Below are 21,778 nucleotides of genomic sequence, written 5' to 3'. Positions count from 1 at the left end.
GGTAAAACAAAGATATAAGGAAAGAAACATAGAATGGTAAAGTGCTCCCCCCAGGAACTGGGTGATTTGAACCACAAAGGAAATTTTGAAGAAAGATATCTCTATCTCTCCATCTCTCTGTCTCCTCTCTCTCTCTCTCTCTCTCTCTCATCTCTCTCTATATATATCTATCATCTATCAATTATCTCTCTATCATCTATCTATCTGTCTATCTATCATCTATCTATTTACTATCACTGATCTCTACCTATCTCTTATCTATCTCTATCTGTATCATGTCTTCCTTATCATCCATATCATCTATTTATTTATCTCTATCTACCTACCTATATATGCATACAGATAAATAAAGAGAAAGGGAGAAATAGGAAAGAAAATCTTGATCTGAAAGGAATACTGGTTAAAATGTAAAAATAAGCATATTGGTTACATCATTGAAAAGGTAGAACTTCTGTTTCAGCTGGCAGGTAAAATTGTGAATTTCACCCAACGTTAAATACATAGATTAAAAAAAAAGTATGTGAAAGCACACATTTGAACTCATATAATTTGCTTTCCAAATCTATTTCTGTACGGGCTGATTGTGAATGATGTTAAAAACAAAAAGGGAAACTAAATGAGGAGACAGAAGAATTAAGCAAGAAGAAATCATCATCATAGAAATTAGCAAAATTCATTTTTGGCTAAAAAACACATCTTTTAAAAACATATTTTAAAATATAAAGAATAATATGAAATGAAGTTATTAGTATGTCAAAAATGTAAGTTGACCCCTAGAAGAATAAAAATGGAAAAAAAAAATAGTTTCACCAGGAAAAAAAAAAAAAAAAAACAACTGAAACAAAACTTAATCATTCCAATAAAATGCAGCACAAAAGAGAAATTAAAAATTAGCATTAGTCAAGTATTCATTTTATAATCCAAGCTACAAGAATAATAATAAAATAATTTGAAAATAAAAGCTTATAAAGGAGGGGTGCCTGGGTGGCTCAGTCGGTTAAGCATCCGACTTTGGCTCAGGTCATGATCTCATAGTCTGTGAGTTTGACCCCTGCATCAGGCTCTGTGCTGACAGCTCAGAGCCTGGAGCCTGCTTCAAATTCCGTGTCTCCCTCTCTCTGACCCTCCCCCGTTTATGCTCTGTTTCTCTCTTTCTCAAGAATAAATAAACATTAAAAAAAATAATTAAAAAAAAGATTATAAGGGGAAAAACAAAAGCAAGAAAATTCTTGATTAACTCAAAAGGCAAAAACAAAGTTAAAAAAATAACATAAAATAAGAGAATAAATTCTAAGACAGCTTATTTACATTTAAATATTTTGTAATTATGTTAAAATTAAAATCTGCATTAAATATTAAATTTAGGGAAAGGATGTAGCAAGTACTGACATATGTAACTATGAGAAAATAACTAGAAAAACCAAGGTACACTGTATTGATGATATTTTAATTTTTTTAATGTTCATTTATTTTTGAGAGGGAGACAGAGCATGAGTGGGGGAGGGGCAGAGACAGAGGGAGACACAGAATCTGAAGCAGGGTCCAGGCTCTGAGCCATCAGCACAGAGCCTGACACAGCTGGAACCCACAAATGGTGAAATCATGACCTGAGCCTAAGTCAGAAACTTAACTGACTGAGCTACCTAGACGCCCCAAGGTGCTTTCAGAATCTTAGGAAGAATGTCTTTAAAGAAAAAAAAAACACATAAAGAGATCATAGCAAAACTACTAGGAAAAAAAAAATGAAAAGAGGAGAACAAAACATCCAAAGTGGAAGAAAAAGACACAGTACCTTTTAAAAAGCAAGTGGAGTCAGATTCCTTGTCAACAATTACAGAAGCTAGATGGCAAAGTAAAGATACTTAAAACTGCTAAAAGAAAATAACTACTCACCCACCCAGAATTCTTAATGAGCAAAAAATACCCTGTACATCTTTTCAATAAATGTGCATGAACAACTGTACATTCATATGCAAAAGAATGAATTTGAACCCCTACCTCGCACCAAACACAAGAATTAACTTAAAATGTATTACAGATGTAAATGTAAGAGCTAAAACTATAAATTTTTACAGGAAAACATAGGCATAAATCTTAGTGACCTGGAATTAGGCAGTGTTTTCTTAGATATGACACCTAAAGCACAAGTGATGAATGAAAAAGGCATAAATTGGACTTCAAAAATTTAAAAAGCTTTCATTCTTCAAGAAAGTGGAGAGGGGCGCCTGGGTGGCTCAGTCGGTTAAGTGTCCGACTCTTGGTTTTGGCACTGATCATGATCTCATGATTCATGGGTTTGAGCTCTGTATCGGGCTCTGAGCTGACAGTGCAGAGCCTGCTTAGGATTTGCTCTCTCCCTTTCTCTGTGCCCCTCCCCTGCTAGTTTGTTCACTCTCAGAATAAATAAAGACAGTTCGATGAATGGGAGAATATATTTGCCAACCATATTTTTAATTATAGACAAAATATATACAAAATATAAGAAACATCTGACTCAACAATAAAAAGACAATGTAGTTTAACAAATAAGCAAAAAATTAGATTAGACATTTCTAAAAACAAGACATAGAAATGATTAATCATAGGGGCGCCTGGGTGGCTCCGTCAGTTGGGCGACCGACTTCGGCTCAGGTCATGATCTCACGGTTTGTGAGTTCAAGACCCGCGTTGGGCTCTGTGCTGACGGGTCAGAGCCTGGAGCCTGATTCAGATTCTGTGTCTCCCTCTCTTTACTCCTCCCCTGCTCACACCCTGTGTCTGTCTCTCAATAATGAATAAACATTAAACAACAAAATTTTTTTTAAAGAAATGATTACTCACATGAAAGATGCTCAACATGATTCGTCATTAAGGAAATTTAAATTAAGACCACAACAAGATACTTCTCCACACTTACTAAAATAGCCATAATTAAAAGACAATAGGAATTGTTGGGAGAATATGGCAAAATCTGAATTCTTATGCACATGCTCGTGGGAATATAAAATGGTACAGATACTTTAGAAAGCAGTTTGGAAGTTCCTTAAAATTTTGAACCTAGCAGTTTAACCCCTGATATATGCCTAAGGAAACTTAAAACATATGTCCCCACAAACCTTGTATACAAATGTTCACAATACCATTATTCATAATAACCAAAATGTAGAAACAACCCAAATGTCCATCAACTGATGAACTAGTAAATAAAATGCAGGATATTATTTAGTCAATAAAAATTAAAGAAGTGATGATATTTGGTATTTACCAATAAATTTTGAATAAATTTTGAAAACTTTACGCTAACCTAAGAAAGCCAGAAACAAAATACCACAGATTCTATGATTCCGTTAATAGTAAGCATACAGAATAGGCAAATATTTAAGACAGAAGATAAATTAATAGCTGCCTAAGGTTAAAGGAGGGAGGCAGAGGATGAATGTATGAATGTAATTCTGTGTGTGTGTGTGTATTGTTTGACATATCCAATTTAATATTACAGCATATTGATGACCACCTTTACTGTCACAACTTAATACTCCTGAATGCACTGCAATATGATATCTGCTAAAAATCGCGTGTTTTGTTGCTTCGTTGGTTGTTTTTAAACTTAAAAGTGTGAATGTTTCTCAATTTCCTCCTCTGTTCTCTTCGTCATTTTTCTCTATTTGTGCCAGTCTTATGCTATCTTAATTTCTCTCCATTTATATCTCAGAGACAAGTTTTGTCTTCTTCCTTTTGTATCTTCTTCATATGTGTTGGCTTGGCTTTCTTCCATATGAACTTAAGAACCAGATTAATAAATTAAATCATGCATTAATTTTAGTTGAATTGATATCCATGTAATATTGAGTTATTCTGTGGATGATCCAATGAGTATGAAGTGGTATCTTGTGGTATTTGCATTTACCTAAAGACTAATGATGAACATCTTTTCAATGTTCTTATTGACCATTTGTATGTTTTGTTTGGAAAGATATCTATTTATATCATTCACCTATTTTTTAATTGTTAAATTCATGTTTTACAAATATTTTCTTTTGTTGTCTAAATTATGTCATCACTTTTCTGATGGCCTCTTCTGAAATGCAAAGTTTTAATTTTGATTAGGTTCAATTTATTTATTTTTTTGTATGTGCTTGTGATTTTGGTGTTATATCTAACAGAGCATTGCTTAATTCAAGGTCCTGATTTGTTTTTCCTGGGAGTCTTATACCTTTTCCTCTTAAATTTGGGTCTATAATCCATTTTGAGTTAATTTTGTATATGGTGTGAAAAATGGTCCAACTTAATTCTTTTAGCATGTGGATACCCAGTTATCTCAGCATCACTGTTGAAAAGATGATTATTCACCCATTTAAGTAACTTGACATCTTTGCTAAAAAATCACTTGATTGTAAAACAGTCTATTTCTAGACTGTAAATTCTACTCCATTGATCTATACATCTATATTCTTATGTCAGTAGCACACTGTCTTGATTACTGTAGCCTTGTAGTTTACAAATCAGGAAATGTGAGTAATCCAACTTTTTCTATCTTTTTAAGATTATTTTGGATATCCTGGGACTCTTGCATTTCTTAAATTTCAGAATCAACTTGACAATTTCTGAAAAAAAGTCAGCTGGAATTTTGATAGTAATTGTGTTGAATTACATATCAATTTGAGGTGTAATGTTATATTAACTATGTTATAGCTTAGAATCCATGAACATGGGATGTCTTTCCAATTATTTTTATTGTATTCAGCTAATTTTAATTAAATGTTTTATAGTTTTGTAATTATCAGTATACAAGCTCCACACTTATTTTGTTAAATATATTTCTTAATATCTTATTCTTTTTGATGCTATTATGTATAGGATTTTTAAAAAAATTCATTATTCATTACTAGTGTGGAGATATAAATTGACTTTGAATATTGAACCTTTATCCTGCAAAATGGCTAAAATTCTTTATTAGTTCCCATAATTATTTTTAATAGGTAGCTAGGATTTCTATATATCACAAAATGTCTTAGGAAAATGGATATATTTTAATTTCTTAGTTTATAATCTATATGCCTTTTATTTTTTCTTCTTGGCTTTTTTTCCTGACTAGTATTTCCAATATAATATTGAGTAGAAGTACTCAGGGGATATATTATGATTTGTTCCTTATCTTAGGGGTTGAACTTTGAGTTTTTCATTAGTAAGGATGATATTAACCATGGTTTTTTCATAATCCTCTTTATCAGGTTAAGGAAGTTCCATTTCAGTTGCCTGTTTGTTAAGGTTGCTGGGTTTTTTTTCCTTAAATCAAGAGTAAAATGCTAGACTTTCCACTCCTTTTTCTGTGTCTATTAAGTGATTTTTTTTTGTCTTTTAGTTTATTGATATGGTGCATTACACTAATGTCTAGCCTTGCATTTCTGGAAGAGATACCACTTGGTCAAGTTGTGTTATCATTTTTATATTGATAGTTATGGATTCTTGGTATATGCTTGAGATTTTTTTCTTATTTTTATTGTGAAAAAATAGACATGACATAAAACTTACCATTTTTACTGTTTTTACAATTCACTGTCATTTTACAATTAACATTATTTTGCAAATATCACCATCATCCATCCCCAGAACTTTTTTCACTTTTCCAAACTGAAACTCCGTATCTATCAAAGTTGATTTCGCTGTTGATTTTCATGTGCAACTGTTTTTAACATTTTTATCTATATTTTCTTTTGTCGCCAATGCTTTTGGCATTATATCCAAGAAATATTTGCTAAATCCAATGCCAAAAAACTTTTCCTGTCTATTTTCTTCTAAGGGTTTTATAGTTTTTCGCATAATGTGTAGAGAAGTTGAATCACTATGTTGTACACCTAAAAGCAATGTAACATTGTGTGTCAACTATACACAAATAAAAAAATTAAAGTTTTTATTTAAATTCCAGTTGTTAATATACAGTGTAATACTAGTTTCAGGTGTACAATTTAGTGATGCAACACACACATACAACACCTGGTACTCATCAAAACAAGTGCACTCCTTATTCCTCAGCATATCTAAGAAAAAGTTTTATGTTTGTAGCTCTTACATTTATGTGTCTAATCCATTTCATGTTAATTTTAGAATATCCTGTAAGGTAAGGGTTCAAGTTCATTCTTTTGCATGTGTATACTCAGTTTTCTTAACACCAATTGTCGAAAAGACTGTCCTTTCCTATTGAATGGTTTTGGCACACATAAAAATCATTAGACATATATGGAAGGATTTGCTTCTGGGGTGGCTATTTTAGTCTGTTGGTGTATATATCCGTATGTTAGTATGCCAATGTACATGGTTTTGAATACTGTAGCTTTTGTGGTAAGTTTTGAAATCAGGAAGTATGAGATCTCCAAGTTTTTTCTCCATTTTTAAGATTATTTTGACAATTTCAGGACCTTGAAACTCCATACGAATTTTAAGATGGGTTTTTCTATTTCCGCAGAGATACATTGTTGGTGTTTTAATAGGTTTGCATTGAAGCTGTAGCTCACTTTGGATGATATTGCCGTCTTAATATTTTTCCTCCAAGTCATAAATATAGGATAGCTTTCCATTTTTGTGTTTAATTTTCTTCAGCAGCACATTGTGGATTTCATTGTATAAATTTTATTTCACTTTGGTTAATTTTACTTGTAAGTATTTTTTCTTTTTGATGCACTGATAAATAAAATTGTTTACTTAGGTTTCTTTTGGGAATTTTCATTGCTAATTATAGAAATGCAATTGATGCCTTAAATTTTGTATCCTTAAACTTTGCTGAATTTATTTATTAGTTGTGTGAATGTGTGTGTGTGTGTGTGTGTGTGTGTGTGTGTGTGTGTAAAATCCTTAGAATTTTCTTTATATATACAATCATGGCAACTATGAGCAGAGATAACTTTTTCTGTTCCAATTTAAGTTCCTATCATTTCTTTCACTTGCCTCTTGCTTTAGACTAAGACTTCTACTAAAATCTGGCATCCTTGTGTTGCTCCTTGTCATTAGAAGAAAAGCTTTCAATTTTTCACCACTGACTATTATATTAACTGTGTTTTTTATAGGTGGCCTCTACTATATTGAAGGACTTTCCTTCTACTTCTAGTTAGTTAAGTGTTTTTATCATTAAAATGCATCAAGTTTTGCTTCTTGTGCATCAATTGACATGATCATGTGTTTTTTCCCCTTTATTCTGCTATTTTGGTATATAACATCATTCTTGTAGTCCAGGAACAAATCTTACTTGGTAATAGAATATGCTAATGGTTTTGGTAATAATGCTTTAATATGCTCTAGATTTCAGTTTACTGGCATTTTATTATTCATCACTGTAGATTTTTTTAAAAGTTTGTGTTTAAATTCCAGTTAGTTAATATACAGTGTAATATTAGCTTCAGGTGTACAATATAGTGACTCAACACTTCCATACAACAATGAGTGCTCATCACAATTGCACTCCTTAATCCGCATCACCTATTTAAACCACCCCCCCCCCCCACCTACCTCCCCTCAGGTAACCATCAGTTTGTTCTCTACAGTTCAGTTTGTTCTTGGCTTTCCTCTCTCTTTTATTTCCCTCATGTTCATTTGTTTTGTTTCCCAATTCTGTAGATTTCTTGAAATTTTTATGTCTATATTTGTGAGAGATATTGTTCTAACATTTTTTTTAACTGTCTTGTGTTGTTTTAATAATCAAGTCACATTGAATGACACAAAAAGCATTCCTTACTCATAGTTTTGGGAACAATCTGCAATGTATTATGTTGTCTGAAAATTTTGGAGAATTTACCAGTGAAGTCATCCACACTCAGCCTTTTCATTATGGGAAATTTCCTGATTAATAATTCAAATTTGCCAGCCTTGTTGATCTTTTCAAAGAACCAAATTTTGGTTTTGTTGATTTTCCCTGTCACTTGTCTCTTTTTTATTTTATCATTTTCTTCTATAATTCCTATTAGTTCTTTCCTTCTGTTCCTTTTATGTTTAGAATACTTTTTTTCAATATCTTAAGATAAAATTCTAGGTTATTAATTTGAAATATTTCTTTCCTATTTTAAGCATTTACAGATATCAATTTCCAAATAGCAATTTCAATGTTTTTCATAAATTTCTGTATGTCATGTTTTTATTCCTATTCATCTTAAATATTTTCTAATTTCCCATGAGATTTTTTTTTTCTTTGATGCTTTGGTTATTTAGGAGTGTGATTTTTAATTACCATGTTTGTACATTCCCTAATGTACTTTTATTATTGATTTTTAATTCCATTGTATTCAGAAAACATAATTGAGTATTCAGAGAACATAATTCATATGATTTCATTTCTTCTCAAATTACTTAGACTGTTTTGGCCTCACATATGACCATTTTGAAGAATTTCCAAATGCATGGAGAAGAATATGTATCCTGCTCTTGTTGGATAGAGTGTTCTATAGATATGTTATGGCTAGTTCATTTGTAGTGTTGTTCTAATTTTGTATTTCCTTACTCATCTTCTATTTCTTCTGTCCATTATTGACAGTTGACAGAATGTCAGCTATTATTTTTACCTACTTCTTCCTTCAAGTCTGCCAGTTTTTATTTCATAGATTTTGGTGCTTTGTTCCTAGGGGATATGTTTGTAATATTTTCTGTAATATTTCTTCATGCGTTGACAATCTTATTGTAAAAATTGTTTGGTTGTCTTTAGTAACATTTTTTTTCTTATACTTTGTGTGTGTGTGTGTGTGTGTGTGTGTGTGTGTGTGTGTGTGTGATGTTTCTATAGCCACTCCAACTCTCAGTGTTATTGTTCTGGGTTTTGTATTCCTTCCTGATTGTGGATTGCCATGTCTGGTGTGGTGTCTCTCTCTGCCTCTCCTACTGGATTCTATGAGAGTTTTCTCCTTTGTCCAATGTGTAAGAGTTGCTTAGTTAGTTTTTAGTTTTTTGAGATGAAATTTTTCCATATCTAGCTGCAGATTTGGTATGTCTATGGGAGGAAGTGACTTCAGAATCTTCTTATGTTGCCATCCTGAAATGGAAACTCTATCCCTATTAGCATTTTAAAGATGTTACTTTATTGTCATATTGTTTCCATATTTTCTAAAGAAAATCTGTCACGTTGTGTCTCTTTTCTCTTTAAGCCATCAAGATTTTCTTTGTTTTTTAGCAGTCTTCATGTCATATGTTTGGGTGTATTTGTGTATGTGTGTGTAATTCTTCTTAGTGTTCTGTGAGTTTCTAGGAACACTGGTATAAATCCTGTATTATCATATGGATTTTCTTAAAATTTCAAATTATATTCAATAACCTCTCCATAATTATTTCAGCTTATTTTTGATATTTTTCTTCTTGCATGCTTGTATCTTTGTAATTTATACAATGTATCATGTTCTCTTAACTATTTTAATATAGGTAGATATCTTTATATTTTTTCTTGAATGAAAAGACACATTTCTAGTTAAATTTTTTCATTGTCTTTAATTTTTGCCTTTTGAAGCCCTGCTTTCAGTCTAAAATGCTTATTTTTTTACACAGATACTACTATTATCCATCTTTTTCTTCTGTTAAGTGTATGAAATGAGGAACTAATCATTTTAATTAAATCAGAATGTGATATGTATTAAGTTTTGGTTAGAGATTAGATAACGTTCAGTCTATCTAGTTTACTGTTGTTTTTATGGCCATAACTCTTTAGGGTTTTCAACTGGGAATTGGTATATTTACTGAGACTCCTTCCCTTGGCAACTATGTAACCACAACACAGAAACTGCAGAAAAATCCACACTGCTTTATGGAAGTCTTATATTTTAATCTCCTGCTCTTCACACATTTAAAAGCAGGAATGGTCCTTGAGGCAGGGAATAAAGTATATGTTGAGAGCTCTTGAATCTCTAATTTTGTCACTATAACTATGAAGATCCTTCAACCGTGGCCTATTTTTATGTCCACCAAATGGCCTGCTTCCCTAGCTAAGCAATAATTTTGACTTCTCACCCATAACCAGGTTTAAAATGACCTCTGGGATAAAATAAACTGCTTATTTCCAGTTTACTAGAGCCTGTGGGAGTTTCAGCTGAGATCCAGATTTGTACCTGTGGATCCTCTTTTGGTGTGCCATTTTCTTCAGCACCATAATGCAGTGGTTAAATCTTCCTATCAAAGATTTTTGATTTCATCCTTCAACTACAATAGAACTAATGGATGCTATAATAAATAAGATCCATTGGTTGGATTTTATGAGAATTGAACACATTGTGTGCATGGATTGGATAGTAAATGTAAAAACTGAGACTCCAGGATTTTTTTCTAAGAAAATATGAAAAAATTTTTCTAAGAAAAATATGAAAAAATAAGATATTAGTTAGTGGTTTGCCTTGAAATGATATTTATATGTTAGGTTATTGACCAATAAGTCAACTTTTAAAGTTTCTTATACATTTATAGATATCTAGACTTATTAAAAATTAGAAGATAAACTGCACACCATGGTTAATTTTAAGATATCTTTTTGGCAAGAGTGCTTTCAATTTTTAAATATTTCATTGAAATTATTTTGTGTGATCTTAAATCTAGTTTTTTTTCAATATGTGTTATGAGTGTATTTTGTATATTTTAAACCATATCAGAATTTTAAATATACTCATAAATTATTTTAAATTAACATAAGCTCAATATGACTAAACACACATTTTTTTCCAGGTGCAGATTTTGGTCCTGAAGAGTGTTATGCTCACCTTAATTCTAAGACCGATCAATCTGGGAACTGTGGTTCAGGTCCTTCAGGATACATACAGTGTAAAACTAAGTATGCTTTAAGAAATCTGTCTGAGAAACTCTATTTATTGCCTTAAGTTAGAAAATACAACCAGATAATTAAGTTTATGAGTAATCAAAATATTACCTGCCAATGAAATTAGACTATATTCAGTCAGTCATAAATGTCTTTAATACAGAATATCTGCACTACCTTTTCTCATACATCCCATTATCCCTTTTATTGTCCCACAGAGTGTTTACTTTACATATAGATACATTGATAACATTAGTTAGAAGGACTGGTCATTTCTATTTTGCACGTTGTCATTTTAACTTTACAAAGTATGAGCATTCTTACAGTGATGAAAAGAAAATGTGTGAATTTTTACTATCCGGTAAGTAAAGGACTGCGTTTAAGACCATGTGCTCTACAGCCATGTACCTTGGTGTCAGTTCCTAATACCACTGGCTTACCTTCTTGTGTGAACTTGGATATGTGCTTCATTTTTCTGGTATGCCAAATATGAATAGTAATTCCACTAACACCATTGGGTTACCATTACTATATATATTAGAACCAGAATGTTACTGGTCTTATAATATTTTATTTTGATATGATTTCAAATTTGGTTTGGTAGTAAAAGTAAACATTCTGTAAAACATTTCTAGTTTGCATGAATCATACAAAGCCTCCCCATATACCTTCACCCAGGTTTACCAATTATTTACTTTTGCCCATTTGCTTTATCCTTCTATTTTTTCAACTCTCTTCTCTCCTCTCTTCAAAATGATTTTCCTAAACCATTTGAAAGAATATTGAAAACTATGCTTCTTTACCCATAAAAAAAGCATGTGTGTTTCCTGGGAATAAAGGTATTTTCTTACATAGCTATAGTGTAGCTATAAAGCCATGTTTCATATTAGAACTTCTGGGGCCCTTAGGTGGCTCAGCCAGTTAAACGTCTGACTCTTGATTTTGGCTCAGGTCATGAACTCACAGTTTGTGAGTTCGAGCCCCAGCCAGCATCAGGGTCTGTGCTTACAGTGCAGAGTCGGTTTAGGATTATCTCTCTCTCCCTCTCCCCCTCCCCCACTCACTCTGTCTCTGTCTCTCTCAAAATAACTAAATAAACTTTTAAAAAAAACCTTCTTTAATTGTCTTAGGGAAGTATTTATATCTATTTTGTCTTTTTCAGGAACAAATCCAGAGTCATATTTGTTTGTATTTAGTCATAATGTATTTTTCATCTTTAATCTAGATATTTTCTTTGTTTTAATTTTTTTCTTTTCTGTAGTTTTTTTTTAATGCTACAGAGTAATTGTTTTAAAGATGTCCTTCAATTTGGCTTTGGTGGATATTTTTCATAGATTCATGCTATACGTTTTGCCATGCTTACTACTGAAGTGATATGTATGCCCTAGTATAATTTTTAAAAAGTACATGGAATTTTTTCTCAGTCTTGTCTATTTTAGATTAAATTATATTGAGAACATGGACATATTCTGTTCCTCTTCAAACTTTACTTCACTAGGCTTAAAATTCATTGATGATTTCTAATTCCATTATTTACTCTGCCTGTAAGCTAGAAATGTACAGTAGGGAGAAGTATTCCCTTCTCTATTTATTTATTTATTTATTTACTTATTTGTTTGTTTGTTTATGTGTTTATTTACATTGGTTCAGACTCAGCACTTGTTATTTTATTCAATAGTATAGAATACTTTACTGTTATTATTTATTGTGGTTCTTTTTCAAATTGTCTCAGTTTTGGCCACTGAGAGTCTCTTTTATTTGGCCAAGTGTTTGATAGGACTCTTTAAGAACTTCCAGATTTTGGGGGTGCGGCTCAGTTGGTTAAGCGTCTGACTCTTGGTTCAGCATAGGTCATGATCTTATGATTTCCTGAGTTCGAGCCCCGCATCGGCTCTGTGCTGATAATACTGAGCCTGCTTGGGATTCTCTGTCTCCCTCTCTCCCTCTGCCCCTCCTCCACTCATGCTGTTTTCTGTCTCTCTCAAAGTCAATAATAAATAAACTCAAAAAAAAAAAAAGAACTTTCACATTTTTCTAGCACAAAATATTCTAGGCTCCTGTTATGCTTTTCCTGCCCCTAATCTGTATTCAGCTATTTATCCAAGTAGCCTATATTCTTTTAGTAGAGAATAATATTTAAAAAATAAATATCTGGGCAACAGATGTGCTTATTTCCACTATTTTTTATTACCTCTGCACCTTCTCAGTCAACAGAGCTAGAACACACATGTAATATATGCACATACATGTATCATACAATTATTTATTTGCTCCTTTATATCGCTGCATTTAAAACATGAACTTACAGTGATTATTTCTGATTACACACCATAAAGTACATTTTAGTACATTTCTCATATGTTCAAACTCAAATATGCAGAAGTTATTTGTTAAAAATCATGTATAAAAATTGCATTTACTGACTAAAGAAAACCTTCTAGTGATTATGATTGTATTTTCCTTTAATCATTGATCATTTTTATATTAGCTGCTATACAGTGCTTCTCTGTTAATTGATATTTGAATCATATTGATATTGGTATCTAGGGATTTATTTGCTCCTTGGCTATGTCTCATTTCTTTTGGCATGTATACATTTTTTTTACTTTGTATTGGATACTATGAGTAATACATAATGGAAACTTTTCATTCATTTATGCTTCCTGAAAGCAATAGAATTTTGTTGTGGAAGGGATTTAACGTAGCTGAACTCACACTATAAACAATACCCTTCTGTGAGTTGTAGTTGAAATACTGTTTATTTCTTTATGCCTCTTAAGATGCTTTATGCCTCTTATTTCTTATGCCTTTTAAGATGCTTTTTATGAACTCCCTGGAGTCTTCACTGTACATGCTGAGTTCAGTGGTCAGACAAGATTTATGGTGAAGTTTATGCACACTTCAGTGCTAAGCTCCTTTTAATTTCTGGGCACCTAATTGACACGAGGCCCATTTTTAGTTCTGCCATCTGATTATTTAAGCTAAGAGATGTTGGATATATCCCAATTCACAATATCTCTTGATATAGTTCCCATTGTTAAAGCTCAATTATCATACAATTGTTCCCTTTCTGGTTACATTTCTCTCTTTCTCCCTCTCTTTCTCCCTTTCTCTCTCCCTCTCTCTCCGTGTGTGTGTGTGTGTGTGTGTGTGTGTGTGTGTGTGTGTTTCAGTTAGAATTCTACCCTTACTGGAATCCTTAGTTTATTACATGCAGCAATCAGTGAAACTATGCACTACGAGAAACGGTGGGGTATCTTGGTTCCAGAGTTTGAGAGAGTTTTTATAGAATTTGGGTTTGTTTTAAGTGATTTTCAATTGGGTTTGAGGAAGTGGATCTTTCTTCTGAATTTGATGTTTTCAGAAAGTAAAGGTATGATTGAGTATCTCAATAAATCTTACATATGAAGAAGAAAGATTGGAGAGAAGTTAAGCTGTAACTGATAATGAAGCAACAGCCACTCATATTGCTGGATGAGACGGATGTTTGATAATTTTGTTGTTTGGAAAATGTTTATGTTTTGTCTCTCTATGTTCATTCATAATTTATGGAGCAGGTCTGTCTTTTCCTGATGCATCATGACCACAGAGTGACTTGGCTTAAAGTTGATATTCCTAAAATTGCTTATATTCAACAGTTAAGCAGAAGATCTAGCTGTAAGTGCAAGTCAGTTTGCATTTACTCTAATACTTTTCTGTTAATATCTTCACCTGAATGTCAGAGGATGCTTTTCTCTTTTTCATTTCCCTTTCTTGCCCAAAGTCAGACAAAGTCAGGCCATAGAAAATTGCTCCAAGTTACCTATATTTTTGTCATTGCTAAGATTTTACCGATTAGGAAGTTATTTAGAGAATGTGGTATCTAGTTGGGCTCATGTTAGTCTCCCCTGCCACTTTTGCTGCAAGATAATTTGTTGAATTCTCTGATGTATCAGTGGCTGTGTGGTAGCATTTAGACCCCCCAAAAGACTCATAAGCCAAATAAAAATTTTATGGTATAATATTTGCTATAAATATATGCTCACATTGATACAGCAGACATAATTTTCAGGATATCCGTTTTGTTAAAATACTGCATATACCTTATATAACGTACATAGTGATAACTCTATGGTATATAATTCATTTACTTTTGTTATTTTTAAAAAATGTTTACTTATTTTTGAGAGAGAGAGAGAAACAGAGAGAGAGCATGCATGCAAGTGGGGGAGGGGCAGAGAGGAGGACAGAAGGTCCCAGGTGGGCTCTGTACTGACAGCAGAGAGCCTGATGTGTGGCTTGAACTCAAGATGAACTGGGAGATCACCTCTTGAGTTGAAGTCTGACGCTCACCTGACTGAGTGACCCAGGCGCCCTACTTTTGTTAATTAATCTAACTTTAGCTTTTGAATTCTTAAGTTTTAAAATGTTTTCATTTAAATTCAAGTTAGTTAACATACATTATAATATTAGTTTCAGGTGATTCAGTACTTACATACAACACTCGGTGCTCAACACAAGTGTACTCCAAAATCCCCATCACCTATTTAACCGATACCCCATCCACCTCCATTCTGGTAACCATCAGCTTGTTCTCTATAGTTAAGAGTCTGTTTCTTGGTTTTCCTCTCTCTTTTTTTGCCCTATATATATTTTTTTGTTTCCTAATTTGCACATATGAGTGAAATCATGTGGTATTTGCCTTTCTCTGACTAACTGATTTCACTTAGCATAATAATCTCTAGCTCCATCCATGTCATTAAAAATGGCAAGATTTCATTCTTTTTATGGCTGAGTAATATTCCATTGTGTATTGATGTCCACATATTCCTTATCCATTCATCAATCGATGGACACTTGGGCTGTTTCCATAATTTGGCTACTGTGGATAATGCTGCTGTCAACATTGAGGTGTATGTATCCCTTTGAATCAGTATTTCTGTATTCTTTGGGTAAATACCTAGTAGTGTGATTGTTATATCATAGGGTAGTTCTATTTTTAACTTTTTGAGGAACTTCCATACTGTTCTCCAGAGTGGCTGCACCAGTTTGCATTCCAACCAGCAGTGCAAATGGATCCCCTTTTTTCCACATCCTTGCCAACACCTGTTGTTTCTTGTGTTGTTGATCTGAGCCATTCTGATAGGTGTGAGGTGATATCCATTGTAGTTTTGATGTCCTTGATCATGACTGACGTTGAGCATTTTTTCATGTGTCTATTGGCCATCTGTATGTCTTCCTTGGAAAATGTTTATTCATGTCTTCTGCCATTTTTTAACTGCACTGACAGCACAGAGCCTGACATGGGGCTCAATCTCACAAACCATGAGAACATGACCTGAGCCAAAATCAAGAATCAGATGTTCAAATGACTAAGCTATGCAGGTGCCCCTCTGTTCAGTTCTATTGATCTGTGTGTGTGTGTGTGTGTGTGTGTGTGTGTGCCGGTACCATGCTGTCTTGATCACTACAGCTTTGTAATGTAACTGGAAGTCTGGAATTGTGATGCTCCCAGATTTTCTTCTCTTTTTCAAGATTGCTCTGGCTACTCAGGGTCTTTTGTGGTTCCCTACAAACTTTAGGATTGTTTGTTCTAGGTCTGTGAAAAATGATGTTGACACTTTGCTAGGGATTGCATTAAATATGTAGATTACTTTGGATAGTATAGACATTTTAACAATATTTATTCTTCTAATCCCAAGAACATGGAATGTTTTCCATTTCTTTGTATCATGTTCAATTTATTTCATAAGTATTCAATAGTTTTCAGAGGACAGATCTTTTACCTTTTTGGTTAGGTTTATTACTAGGTATCTTATGGTTTTGGTGCAATTGTAAATTGGATTGATTCCTTGATTTCTCTTTCTGCTGCTTCATTATTGGTGTATAGGAATGCAACCGATTTCTGTACATTGATTTTCCTGTAATTTTTTGGTGGAGTCTTTTGGGTTTTCTGAGTATCATGTCATCTGTAAACAGTGGAAGTTTGACTTCTTCCTTGCTGACTTGGATGCCTTTTATTTCTTTTTGTTGTCTGATTGCTGAGGCTAGGTGTCTTGACACTATGTTAAATAACAATGGTGAAAGCTGGCATCTCTTGTCTTGTCCCTGACCATAGAAGAAAATCTCTCAGGTTTTCCCCATTGAAGATGTATATGGTTTTGATTACATTGAGGTATACTCCCTCTAAAGCTACTTTACTGAGGGATTTTATCATGAATGGATGTTGTTGTACTTTGTCAAATATTTTTCTGCACGACTGAAAAGGCCATATGGCTCTTTGAAATCTTTTTTTAAAGTTTATTTATTTTGAGAAAGAGAGAAAGAGCCTGAGCAGGGGAAAGGCAGAGAGAGCACGTGAGAGAAAATCCCAACTAAGCTCTGCACTGCTACCATGGAGCCGATCCTGGGGCTCAAATTCATGAACCATGAGATATGACCTGAGTCAAAATCAAGAGTAAGACACCTTAGTACAGCCACCCAGACACCCCAAATCTTAGTTTTAAAATAACTCAAAGGTAAATAGGCATTATATTCATGCTTAGTAAATTTTTGGGAGTGTAGATAAACTGATACATGTGTTTAAAAACAGTCTTTTGTTCTCATTTTTAGTTTCATATCTAAAAGTATGTAGTTCTAGGCTCTTTGCTACAATGCATTATCCATGTGCAAGAGAAAACTACCCTTTTAAACAGTAGTTACATGTATGTGAAATGAGATTAATAATACTTTCCCTTTCTACCTCATGTGACTTTTTATAGAATTTAAATGTCATGTTAAACACTTGAAAACATTACTGTTTTACCCTTATAAAGTTAAACACTTGAAATACTACGGTTTTACCTTTGTAAAATTTTGCCTGAAGTCCATGTGTAAATATAGCATACTAAAGATAGAGTATATATAAATTCCTTTTGATTATTTTTTTAATCTTCACTTTGCTTGGTTTTATTTGACTTTTAAATGTATGTGGATTATAATAATTGAATGTACTTTAAATGCAAAATTTCATTAATATTTCCATCATGCAAAAATGTTTTCTTTAATCTATACCCCATACAACCTCATCTCAATGATGATAGATAAATGTAGTCTATTAAAAAAATTCATATAAATGGAATGCTACAGTATGCATTTTTTGTGTTATACTTAATATTCTGACATAGTTTTCAGATTCAAATAGATCAGTCTTCTATTAGATTTTATTTTAATTGCTAAGTAATTTTGATTTTCACTGAAAATTACTATATATACGTTAATTAATATGATCAGTTTATTCATTCCTTATTGATGGTCAGTTATATGGTATATATTTTAGCTATTATGAATAAAACTGCTATAAACATTTAAGGTCAGGTCTTTATAGTGTAATATTTTTTCATTTATGTTTGGTAGATACATACATAGTATCATTACTGAGTCCTATAATAAGTTCACATTAACCTTTTTAAGAAATTGCTGATTGCTTTCTAAAGTGGCTGTGTAAATGTACACCTACATTAACAGAATTCAAGAGTTCTAGTTTCTCCACAATGTGTTACTACTTGGTATTACCATTCTTTTTTATTTTAGCCACTCTAGTTGTAACTTGTTTTAATTTACATTTATTTACATTTACACTTATCTAACTTTTGAACATTTTCCCTAGTCTTCAATGTGTATCTCTTCCTGTGTGGCGAATTTATTAATTTTTTTTCCATTGTATTTGGAATAGGTTAGTCTTCCTACTATTGAATTTTATCTTTATATCTTTTTATTCTGAACTAATTGTGGATTCACAAGAAGTAGCAAAAATATATATAGAGAAAACAAAGGTCCCATGTACCCTTTAGTCGGTTTCCCCAAGAGGTAACATTTTATATGATTTATATCAAATGTATTTTATCTGTAGTACAATATCAAAACCAGGAAATTGACACTGGTAAATAGACCTTACCCCACAGATTTCCATCAGTTTTACATGAGTGTGTGTGGGGTGTGTGTGTGTGTGTGTGTGTGTGGTGAATTGCCATCTTAACAATATTGAGTTTTCAATTGATAAATATATAGGATTTCTCAATTTGTTTTCTTTCATTTTTCTCAACCAGATTTATTAGTTTTTTGTGTTCATGTTGCATTTATTTTGTTAAATATATTCTAAAACATTCTACTTTTGAAACTTGTGAATAGAATAGTTTTTTTAATTTCATGTTCACATTGTTCATTGCTGATATATAATAATATTGAAAATGCAAACAAAATTTTTATATTGATCTTTTATATTGTGTGACCTTCTTAAATTCATTTTTTTTGTGTGTGTCTGAGTTTCTTAGCATTTCCATGTCCAGGATCATTTTATTTTGAATTGTTTATTCTTTTTTAATTAGGATGCTTTTTAATTTGTTTCTTTTGCTTGAAAATGTTGCAGTATAAGTGGAGAAAGAAGAGACTTTTGCTTATTCCCAAATTTATTAGAAAAATTAAGCATTAAGTTTATTATTAACTATATGGGTTTTTTTTGGGGGGATGCCTTTTACCAAACTAGGAAAGTTCTCCTGTATTCTTACTTTCTAGAGAGTTTTAAATCTTGAATGGTGGACTAGCACCTGGGTTGCTTAGTTGGTTGAGCATCTGACTCTTGATTTCAACTCAGGTCATGATATCAGGGTTGTGGGGTCGAGCCCTGCATCAGCTCCATGCTCAACATGGAGCCTGCTTAAGATTTTCCCTCTTTCCCCTCTGCCCTTCTCCCCCATTCATCCTCTCTCTCTCTCTCTCTCTCTCTCTCTCTCTCTCTCTGAAAAACAAACACCCTCCCTTCCCACCACCCCCTGCCCCCACCACCACCTGACTGCAAAATCCAGAAAATCTTGTGTGGCAGCTGTACTTTTTTCAAATGCTTCTCATCCATCTATTGATATGATTCTGTGTTTTCTGCCCATTATTCTATTGATATTGTATATTACATCAATCGACGTTCAGATGTTAAACCAACTTCGGGTAATGTTTTTGTTATTTACTCTGACAATGTCTGGATTTTAAAATATGCTTTTTTAATTTGTTTATTTTCTGATGCTCTTCTTTTCTTTAGGTAGATCCAATTTTCTGACCCATATCATTTTCCTTATGCCTGAAGAATTTTTTTAAACATTTCTTGCAAAACAGGTCTGGGGGCAAAAAACACTATCACTTTTTGTTTGTCTCAGAAAGTCTTTATTTCTCCTTACTTTTGAAGAATAATTCACTGGACACAGAATTCCAAGTTAGATTTTTTTTTCTTTCAACCCTTAAAACTTCGCTCCACTCTCTTCTTCTTTCATTGTTTTTACAGTAAAGGGATGTTGTATTTCTTATCTTTGTTCGTCTGTAAGTAAGGTATGTGCCCAACCTAGTTACCTGCAAGATTTTCTCATTGACTTTGGTTTCTTTAGGTGCATGCAACATATTTGTTGTGTGTTCTCTGAGTTTCTTGCATTTGTGACTTAATGTCAGTAGTTTTGGAAAGATCTTGGCTGTTATTTTCTTAAAATGTTTTCCCTCCATTTTCCTTCTCCTTCTGCAATTTTATTATGAATACATTACAGTTTTTGATATTGTTCCATAGTTCTTGGATTTTTTTCTGTTATTTTTTATCATTGAGTTTTCATTTAGGAAGTTTCTATTGACCTATCATTGAGTTCACTGAGTATTTTGCTGTTTTGACTGAGTTTTATTGATGAGCCCTTGGGAGCCATTGTTAATTTCTGTTACTTTTTTTTTTTATTTTGCGATTATCTTCTTTTCATTCTTATAGCTTATTCTGACAATTTCTGTATCTCTGCTGACATTTTCTCTCTGGTAAAACATAATGAACTACTGATGTATGATACAAAATGGATGAACCTTACAAAATTATAATAATTAAAATACACCAGACAAAAATCCTTATGATTTCCCCTATATAAATTTTCCAGAAAAGGTAAATCCATGGAGACAAAAATCAGGTCACTGGTTACTTGGGGATGGACTCAGCAGTAAATTTGATTCTGAATGCCCACAAAGGAAAATGGACTCCACAGGATTTTGGTGATATTTGCACATAAACATATCCTTAAAATGATTTGATTCATTTTAATCTAAGTAACTTTTTTATCTTAATGAAACTGTGGGAAATTTTGCATGAGAGTTCCTACTCCATGCCTCACTTCCATCCTGAAGCCATACCAACAGGAATGCTTTAGGCAACAAGCTTCAAGCCTTGTGGGCGCTCAGGTCCCTACCACCGAGCTGGGCGGGGCCAGCAGGGAGAACTCTGAGGGGTCTGGGAGGGGCACTCAGGAGACTGCCTGACGCTGCCCTCACCCCCACCCCCGCGCTCCCCTCCCAGAAGAAGCTAGAAGACAACATGAAGGCCTAGGGACACTTGGGGGCTGCCCAGTCTCTGTTCCGGGTCAGGGAAACCCTGACCAAGTGGAGTTTTCTAATGAAAACAGATGCCCCTCCCCCCCCAAAAAAAGAAAAAAAAAAGTTTGGAAGTCATTTCTCTTGTAACAACAACAAACTAAACAACTAAACAAACTGAAATCCATGAATTTTCTTTGACCCATCAGAGAACTGAGGTTGCAGAAAAAACCACCTACATGAATCCCAATAGTTTATTTTTGCTTTTGTTTCCCTTAGCTTAGGAGACATATCTAGTAAGAAGTCTTCATGGGCAATGTCAAAGAGGTTACTGCCTGTGTTCTCTAGCATTTTGATGTTTCTTGTCTTACATTTAGGTCTTTCATCCATTTTGAATTTATTTTTATGTATGGTGTAGAATGTGGTCCAGTTTCATTTTTTTGCATATTGTTGTTCAGTTTACCCAACACCATTTGTTGAAGTGAAGAGACTGTCTTTTTTCCCATGGGATATTCTTTCCTGCTTCTGTGTGTGTGTGTGTGTGTGTGTGTGTGTGTGTGTGTGCGCGCGCGCGCGTGCATGTGTTCTATTTAGCTGTATTGATCTAAGTGATCTATGTGTGTATTTTTGTGCCAGTACCATACTGTCTTGATCACTAGAGCTTTGTAATATAACTTGAAGTCTGGAATT

At 33.2% G+C, this 21,778-nt stretch overlaps 1 protein-coding gene across 2 annotated transcripts in view; it reads left to right on the top strand.

The window, feature by feature from the left end:
• The window catches only part of ADAM2 (ADAM metallopeptidase domain 2), a 134,443-nt gene that overhangs the window by 88,274 nt on the left and 24,391 nt on the right, over positions 1-21,778 (top strand). For both annotated transcript variants that reach the window (XM_015076050.3, XM_053216556.1), the window contains one exon: positions 10,660-10,765. In XM_015076050.3, the coding sequence (XP_014931536.1) occupies positions 10,660-10,765 (106 nt within the window). The remainder of the gene's footprint in view (positions 1-10,659; positions 10,766-21,778) is intronic.

Source organism: Acinonyx jubatus, chromosome B1 (genome assembly GCF_027475565.1).
Source record: "Acinonyx jubatus isolate Ajub_Pintada_27869175 chromosome B1, VMU_Ajub_asm_v1.0, whole genome shotgun sequence".
In the NCBI taxonomy this organism is placed as follows: Eukaryota; Metazoa; Chordata; class Mammalia; order Carnivora; family Felidae; genus Acinonyx; species Acinonyx jubatus.
The sequence above is the reverse complement of the archived record's forward strand: the minus strand, read 5'-3'. Positions and strand labels throughout refer to the sequence as shown.